Source organism: Diplotaxodon limnothrissa, linkage group LG9 (genome assembly GCF_057381915.1).
Source record: "Diplotaxodon limnothrissa isolate DT_005_m linkage group LG9, D_limnothrissa_male_GT1.1, whole genome shotgun sequence".
Taxonomy (NCBI): Eukaryota; Metazoa; Chordata; class Actinopteri; order Cichliformes; family Cichlidae; genus Diplotaxodon; species Diplotaxodon limnothrissa.
In genome coordinates this window covers 1,199,731-1,208,560 of record NC_140604.1, presented here as the reverse complement: position 1 = coordinate 1,208,560, position 8,830 = coordinate 1,199,731, and the positions used below count along the sequence as shown (strand labels likewise).

The following is an 8,830-nucleotide window of genomic DNA, read 5'->3' as shown; positions in this document are numbered from 1 at the left end:
ATAAATGTTTCATCAATAACCTCTAAAACAGGACTGTCGAGTAGAAGACAAAATCAGAACACCAAAGGGTCCAAATCATACCAGTGGATGGTTTTACATAATATGAAACCTGCAGTGAAATCATTAATAAGTCTATTTTTGTCCCTTTGTCAGAGATACCTTGGTCTTGCTCTCTGATGTCAGACGATGCAAACCTGTTGAGGTTTTAAACATGTTCGAGAAATAAAAACTAAAGAGTTTAACATTTGCCAGCACAAAGTCTGCGTTGCTTTAAAGCTCCACTGAGATGTGTTTATGCAAAACTTACCTATGCTCCTGCAACATGTTTCCACAGAGAAATTAGACACACACAAACATGCAGGGGAATCTCTCGTGTGTGTGCACAGGTTATTGCACACTGATGTAAGAATTTCTGTGTGGAGTACACACCGTCCATTTAGTGACAAAGTGAACACAACTACATGCACACACACACACTCAATGGGACACAGATGGTCCAGTGGTGTTTAAAGAAGTCCATCTAAATGTAATCCTTAACATAATCTCTCTCCCCACTTTGTGTGGAAAGACATGAATGCTGACGAGGACTTCCCATTCCTCTGAAGGTACCTGCTTGTCTCTTATTCTGCACAAAACAGCTCTTTGTCTATGTAATATTATTGTATTCATTATAATATATTATATATAAATGTACCTGTCAACTGGTTACTTACATAATCACATGAATGTAGGGACTTACAGCACAAGCATGCTCCCAGCCTTTTGTAAGACTGTTGCATATTATTATATAAAATGTATTTTTCATCCATTATGTTTACAAATCTCAAGAAGTCACATCGAAGAGAAACCACACCATGTCAGATGTTTAAACAAGGAAGGTTTATTCCTCAAAATGTATTAATCAAATAGACATTAAAAAAATAAATAAAATAAAACCACCCAAAAAAAACTACATGTTCAATGCACCACAGTGGTAGCCTGGTGTCACACAGAATTATCACTGATATTAAACAGAGGCTGCCAACTCAGCTCTCTCCTGTGGCCAATCACAACAAAGCACTTTATTTTAAAGTTGTAGATTTAAGCTGTGCTTCATATTTTTGGCCACCAGATGTCACTAAAGAGGACTGGGTTGAAAAGCTTTGAGTAATTAACCTGTTTTCAACCCAAGCTTCATTTGCCCATCACTACTTCATTTATAAAGCACTTGAAAAATAAAAATGTCACAATAACACCAAATATGGCTGTAGCTCAAGAGGGAGAATAATCAGAAGGCTGGTGGTTCGCTCTCTGGCTGCCCCAGTCTGTGTGCCAAGTATTCATGGGCGAGACACTAATGCCAGGTTGCTCTCCGATGAATGTGTGTGAGGATGCTTATAAAGCAATTAAAGCATAGTGTGTGGCATGTTTTATAAAGTGCTTTGAGTGCTCTGGGAGAGTTGAAAAGTGCTATAGAGTCAGTCCATTTACCAAAAGACAAACAGACCAGAAGGGAAAAGATATAGAAGCACAAACGAGTTGTAGTTAAAAGTAAAACAATAAACCTCTCTTATGCTCCCGCTCCTGCAAAAATAAAACAAAACAAAACATCCACCCTTCTCTTACAGGCTGGGTGAATTGTTTGTCGACATTTACTAATCCTAAGGTTGGTGCAGTCTTTGTCTCAGTATCAAGTCAGTCAAAACTTTTAGTCCACATCGTCAGTCCATCACAGTCCAGTCACACACATTCATTCACACACATCCATGCCAGATATTGCTGACAGTGGAGTCTCACGCACAACTTACTTACTTTGAATCACCTTGTTGTTGAATTGTGCTATATAAATAAACTTGCCTTGCCTTATTCGAGTATCCATCATCAGCAAGATGACGTCATCAACAATTCTTTATGATTTTGGACTGGATTGACTCGGTGCAATCCTTTTAGACTCAGGACTTACCATCTCATGTGGTCAGTGTCCAATAGAAGTGAACTTCTCCAAAGCCCATTATAATCCTGGAGAAGCACACTTTACAACTGTTCCCAGTAAGAATATTTCATAGCACTTTCAATTTCAATTTTTCAGGCCTGAGTATATGAGAGCTGATTGTTAAATCATGAACTCACAAAGTATCACCACCGGTGGATCGCACCCAGGGCTGCACTGGGACAAAAAATCGTCCCGACTAGAGACCGACCCACCAGGTATTATAGGAAAAACCATAAAGCCTTTGAATGAAAACAAACGCTGTTGTCACAGTGATGTACACTGTCTTGTTGGTATATATGCATCAGTCTGTACATCATGTAAGCATACTTCTTGCTTAGGTTATCTGCCTTAGATACCGAAATAGTATTTTAATTTACATCCGAGTCATAAAGAGAGAATATTTACAACTATAGAAGCAATTGAAACAATCACATAATCCAAAATAAGAAAACAAACAAAACCAACAAACCTACAAACAAAACAAAACAAAAAAACAAACAAAAACGGATGTGTTGGTAGGGGGTGATCCTATAAATATATGCTCTCATACATCACAGTTATTGGTTTGTAAAAATAAATCTGGCCTATGAGGCGTGATATATTTGACCCAGTTTTCCCAGTATGATGTAAATTTCTCCAGCTTGTGGTTAACAGAAGCTGTTATCTTTTCCATGTTATAGATTTCCATCCATGTACTTATGTTTGGGCTCTCCGGGGATAACCATTTTCTGGTGATACTCTTTTTACAGGCCACCAGTAGAATATTTACTAAATGTTTATCATATTTAGGCCATTCCTGAGGTATATATCCAAAGAACATAGTCTTACTCTCGAGGGGTATTTCGCATTTAAAGATATCCTGTAAGGCATTATGTATTTCTCTCCAATAATCCCTCAAGATAGAGCAGTCCCAGAAAATGTGGTAGTGATTTGCACTTTGATTTCCACAGTTCCTCCAACAAGCAGGGGGGTTATCATCATAATGAGACTTCTGAGAAGGTGTTATAAAGTATCTAATTAGACACTTCCAGCCGAATTCCCTCCACTTTCGTGAGCTGGTACACATCCACTGATATCTCCATATTGCCGTCCATTCTTCCTCTAATATTTTTATCCCTCCTTCCTTCTCCCATTTTGTTCTAATATATGAAGTCGAATGTGGTTTCAAATCCATTAGACCCTTATACAGACATGATACAATTCTATCAATAGTTTCTGAGTTATAGCTTTTTATAAACACTTCCATCAAGCGTGTGTTTATCATTGTTACGTTTCTCATCTTCGTGTCAGCATAGTGCCTTAACCAGAGCAGTTTCATGTCGGTTACACTTTGACATACATTTTAAAAAAATGTCTTTTCCTGTCGTTGTGCATCTATTTAATGTTCAATATTTCCTCTCCACGGATGAAGATGGTCAGCTGTGCAGTGTCCATCATGTCTGTACTTTCATCCACAGCCGAGTATGCAGTGAAGTTTTTGCTTCTTTCACACAACTGTGTTCTTAAATCAGTGGTAGTGATGTGCGATACCACTGAATTTCTTTCTGATCTGATACCAAGTAATATTCAGGGTGGTATCGACGATACTGATCCGATACTTTGTACAAAAACTTATTTTATTTATTGGATCTCAAATTATAGCGTCATAATGATTACAGGACATCAGTCAACCATGTCCATGTCACTGAAATCTCCAGCTTTAGGTTCAGTGTAGCTCATTAGGCTTGCTTCATGGCCTTTTCTCTGAGACCTCCACACCACAACCCACAGGACCAGCTGCTAATACCCTGGTTTCAAACACCAGGTCCTGCCAGTTCACAGGAGGGGACTGAATTCATTCTGGACAGGTAGTTTAACCTCTCTGGCCCATAAAAATGGTTTAATTAAATACGCAGTGTTTACAAACAAAACACAGAAAAGGTGATTTATTAAAACACAACATATGAACTTTCCTAGATTTCTGGTTTATGACCATTAGCCAATAAAGGAATATTGGCAGGTTTTAAAGCTTGTCTCAATGTCCCAACTGAGAAAAATAAACATTTAAACTTTCTGTTGCTAGATGAGGTTCAAATTACCTAGAGTCAGGTAGCTGTAAGCAAGCAAGCAGTTAAATTTAAGCGCAAGTCAATAGATTTCATAGACACACAGGGTCTTGTATGACCTGTTGGACAAACTCTTCTACATCCAATCATCTTTTACGAGGTCTGATTCGTTTCTTTTTTCAGCATCACACAAGTTACAAAGAGCAGAAATGGGTAACAACAGTTTTTGAAAATTTGCGACTCAAATATGAGCCAGAGTCCTTCAGGAAGTCCAGCGCCACCAGGCCACCTTCATACGGTCCCACACAGCTTCTAAAGAGTCAAAAGCAGGTCGCACGTCCAGGGTGGAGAACTGGTAGGTGTCCTTGTTGATTTCTCCATCATAATAGTCAATGATGTAGCGCACCTCCTTCCCACAGCGGTCAACGATCCAGTCGTGACGGTCAAATGGCAGCTCGTAGCTGCAGAGAGACAAACTCAATTAGTCACCAGGATCTTCCCCAACATGAGGTTTACATGCATCATGTTTTAATGGACCGCTGCATGGGTTGCTTTGCGCGGCATGTCCGCATTTCCCTGATTTCATTATAGCGGACCAGCAGCTGGCAATGCAGACCCAAACGAGAAACATAACACAGCCAAAATTATTAAATGTGCATCAGGATGTTTCATTCTCACCCCATCCAGTGTCGGAGGCGGGCCCTGGGGGAGTACTCTTTAGCCTTCCCACCGAATCTCCTCAGAGTTGGTCCACATGGACATTCACTATACGAGGTAAATGTTCATCAGTTAAGGCTCAATTCTCTGACCAACAGGCAGCTCGCTGCAAACGATCGTACGCACTCACCGAGCATGCAGAGCCTCCCACTTCAGGATCTCTTGCCAGGCCTGCTCATTGTTCTGATTGTGGATTTTAATGATGTTGGTCATGTCACCTTTGCTGAGGTCATCATCTCGCCAGCGCCACCTGCAGCACAGGATCGAACAAAGGAAACAGTGTCTTTAGCAGATATTTCTCCATCACTGTGCTACTGCAATAATTAAAGCTACCGATATGTGAAATCCAAGCATTTTTAAAAACACTGACTTTGAGGTTCAATGAGACACTAAATAGAAGTTCATAGTTTCCAATATGGTAGCCTGAAGTAGTCTTAACACCAGCCAACTGACCCCTTCCTCAGCATGGCGTTCCAGAACATCTGCTCCGACGGGTACACCCAGTTCTTCTCTGTGTCGTGACGTGGGATAGTGGACTCCTCTCTTCTGATAGAGAGTTCAAAGGGCTGGTCTGGAGCTGGCGTTTGGTTGGGAGGAGGCATCTGCACGTGTGGAAAAAGATAAATTATAGTCTGAGCCATGACCTTAAAACATAGAAAAGATGTCAGGCATGACAGCCATAAGTCCTCCAGGAGAGAACATGGTCAGTGCAGCATACATGTGTTTCATACCTGTGGTCAAGTGTTGAAACAACTGAAAAGCTCGCATAACAAAGCTGCTTCTCTTTTGTTGTGCTTGGTGTTGTTGGGAAGTAACACTAACATGTTGTTGTCAGCTGGCTGAATACACGAGCACACAAACTAGAGCCACCGCAGACAACAACAGTGCGTGGCAGCAAACGAGGCCAGTGTATCAGAACTAAAACGAATTAAGGATCAGGCAACCGTAGCTTAAAACATAAAAGTTACTTCTAAAATAAAGCCTCTTTGCTCCAAGCTGCACAGGTACCATATTTGCTGGATCGATGTCGCCCTTCGTGACTGCTGCAGCTCTCATGGGACACTCCACAAAGTTGTACGCCTGATCCTGGTGGGCCGGACCTGCAGGAGAACACGTGCGAGCCACAGGTTTGATCATTTCATTAAAACAACCATCTGAACATAGAAATGTGTTGCAGTGCAGGCAAGCCACAGGCTATCCTTTAGACTGAAGTCCCTACCTTTTTCAGCCTGAGCTTGATGCATGGGACATTGTGAAGGCGGAGATGCTAAGAAAAACACAAATATACAACCACAGTCAAGATATAATTCAACATCATTCAGTAAAACTTGTACAGTTTATGATAACAGTGAAGAATGAGAGCTAATGACCTATGTAATACCATGAAATGCAGTTTTCTGTGGGAGTAAAACACTATCTGTGTGCACAGGACCTTCTCTCTGACACAAGCCGTTTCTTTTCTTAATTGCTCGAGTTAAGGGTGTCACAATATACTAACATTTATGATAAACCTGTTATCTTCCTCATACAATGGAAGAAATTCACTTTCCACGAACCCCCCACTGAGCTCTGGAGTCTGTGCAGGAAAGATCGCTCCATTTATTCACTGTTTTGTTGCAACTTCTCTGCTTTCTAAGCATTCAGCCTGATGCTAGCTGCTCTGCCACAGCTTGGCTTACAGCAGCTTGTCGATATGGATTTCACTGTATTCAGACAGTTTTTTGAGTATTTGTTTTTACATATTAACAGCCACTGATGCCTCTTTAGAGTGATTATCAGATTTTCCATTCCTGGCTTGTCGACATTCGTCAGAGTATTTTATAAATGTGCAGTTAGTAGCAATAAAAAATATCTGTTTCACAAATCGCATGCCATCTTCACCTTGCACTTACAAAGGAGAATTTGGAAGAAGAAATTCGGCCCAGCATTTCACGCTATGACATCCTGACTGTAATGAAACTACAGTACCTCTGACAGGCTGAGCTTCCTCCTGCACTGGGCAGCGCTGAGCAGAGACGGTCTTCATAGCCTCAGCTTTGACTACAGAGGGCTCTGCTGTGGACCAGGAGGATCCCATGTTAGCCTGTCTGACAGGGGAACAAATACACCCAGGACATTAGGATTTAAACACGAAAAAGGCAAAGATCATCTGTGGACACTCAGCCGTAACACAGCTGGGCTAATGCTGTGATCAGTGGGCTGTGTAGGTCGTGTGTTTATTTAATACTGTCGTTATATCGCTAACTCTGACTGATGTCGCCCTCGGTAACCCCAGGTTTAGCTGTAGTGCAACTAACCGGGTCAAAACTAGCCTCCGCCCGGTTATCCTAATATCACTAGCATCATGTTACAGCCCACTTCCACGCCGCTCTCGTGTTCGAGTTATTCGGCTTTTCAAATAAGACTTAACAACAACACAGAGTAAAAACACAGCAGGTATGGTTGTGGCCCTAACGTTACCCAGCAGCCACTGTTAGCGGATGTGTGGACTTAATTCAAACAGCGTATTACGAACATATTCAGCTGTAGTTTCGTCACATAATGAACAGCAGGTTAAATCACTGACCTGTGAGAGACGACAGCAGCGCGGCGGTCTCTCGGAGCGTTTCAATGTCAACGTGCAGGACAGTTGTGCTCAGCGCGTGCTGTACGTATGCCCACAGCGTCACGACGCTTTGATAGGATGTTGAAAGACGTGACCCGGAAGTTACTGCGGGATCTTTTTTCTCGTTGAACGCACTTCAAACATTACAGAATTCAATGTCGGGGGGTTAAAAACGCAGGCTGGGGTTGAATCAGCAGAAGAATTGCTTTTATATTATGGGACTGTTGTATAGTTTTAAAATATTGTCTGGTTTCATTCATAAAGCATTGAAAAGACGGTTTTGCGTTAGAAAATTTGGATTCATGTCTTTGAAATTTAACCAGTAAAATGAGTAAATTAATGAAATAAAATTCGTTTTGCCTATTGATAGGGTAATCAGAAAAGCCAGATAATATTTTTTCATAACACAGAGAGAAGTCAGAATAGATAAAAGAAACAACAAAAGTGCAAAAATCGTGTTAGAAAAGAGAAGTGCATAAGCAGCACAAAGATAAGTGTGAACTATCTTCTTTCTGACGGCTACAAAATGAACACTGGACATCAGTCTTTTTTATATTATACAAGAAAAGTTCGGGTGGGGTAAAAATGATGAATGATTTTAAAAGATGTTTGCTTTACGGCCACTGGGACACCAGTTCTGTCTTTCTGAAAAAGAGTTCATATGTCACGGTTGTTTTTCCTCTTTAAGGTGAAAACAGATCTGGTAACAGCAGGATCCAGTTGTAGAGGAGTCAGATCATTAACAACAGAATTTCTGTACAGTCTTAAAACACCAGTAGGGATAGCATCAAACACTATGGCATATTCCTTTGGTGGAACAGGAAGACCATATACACTCAAAAATTCAGAGTAAGAAATGAAACCTAAATTTGGATTAAGACGTTGCAAAACAAGACGAATCCCATGAATAAACCAGTCGCCTAAAAATAAAGACTTGTGTTTGTATAAAATGCCTCTGTTGTTCCAAATATCATATCTGTCTGGAGAAAAGTTGTGTTTATAAAGCAGCAACTGTTTCTGTTTCTGTTTATTAAATTAGGACAGTTTTAAGGAGATTTTATAAATGTTGTAGTTACAAAGTAAAACAAGGTCAACACCACCATTGTTTTCACCAACTTGATGTTGTGTTCCTGAGAAATTTCTTGATCCAGTTTATTTTAAACACACTGTTTATTGTAGAAAAGTCAAGTTTACGGAACCATGTTGGTTTGAGTTTGATACAACTGATCTCTTAGTATAATCTATTCTATTCTTCCATATAAAGTTATAAAGGAGTCTGTCAATATCCACCAGGGTTTCTTTATTTACATCAAGAGACAAAGCTCCATCGAGATAATCCCTCCGCTCTGGTGATAAAACTCTGGAGACAAGTATTTAGTTTATCTTGTGTTTTATGCAAAATTGGAATAAAATTAAGTGAACATCTAGAGGACTGGTTTTTATTAATGATGATGCCAAGGTAAGTGATGGAAAGAAAACAGGATTTGTTTT

At 40.4% G+C, this 8,830-nt stretch overlaps 1 protein-coding gene across 2 annotated transcripts; it reads right to left on the bottom strand.

Annotated features, from left to right (window-relative positions):
- Positions 1-3,607: 3,607 nt before the first annotated feature.
- Positions 3,608-7,371, bottom strand: hccsb (holocytochrome c synthase b). 2 transcript variants are annotated; one of them, XM_085361869.1, is made up of 8 exons: positions 7,301-7,371; positions 6,703-6,821; positions 5,954-6,001; positions 5,743-5,834; positions 5,188-5,336; positions 4,865-4,984; positions 4,696-4,782; positions 3,608-4,478 (listed from the first exon to the last, which is right to left on the bottom strand). In XM_085361869.1, the coding sequence occupies exons 2-8, from the start codon at positions 6,809-6,811 to the stop codon at positions 4,280-4,282; spliced, it is 804 nt and encodes a 267-aa protein (XP_085217995.1). In that variant the 5' UTR covers positions 6,812-6,821; positions 7,301-7,371; the 3' UTR covers positions 3,608-4,279. The 2 variants fall into 2 exon arrangements, with proteins under 2 accessions (XP_085217995.1, XP_085217994.1); XM_085361868.1 differs by having other exon boundaries at positions 6,703-6,817.
- Positions 7,372-8,830: the final 1,459 nt, after the last annotated feature.

Coding starts and splice junctions, on each gene's coding strand:
- hccsb (XM_085361869.1), bottom strand. CDS start 6,811: ATGGGATCCTCCTGGTCCACAGCAGAGCCCTCTGTAGTCAAAGCTGAG. Junction 5,337..5,742: donor ACATCGATCCAGCAAATATG/GTACCTGTGCAG, acceptor CCACACGTGCAG/ATGCCTCCTCCCAACCAAAC. Junction 4,783..4,864: donor TGGGAGGCTCTGCATGCTCG/GTGAGTGCGTAC, acceptor TACCTCGTATAG/TGAATGTCCATGTGGACCAA.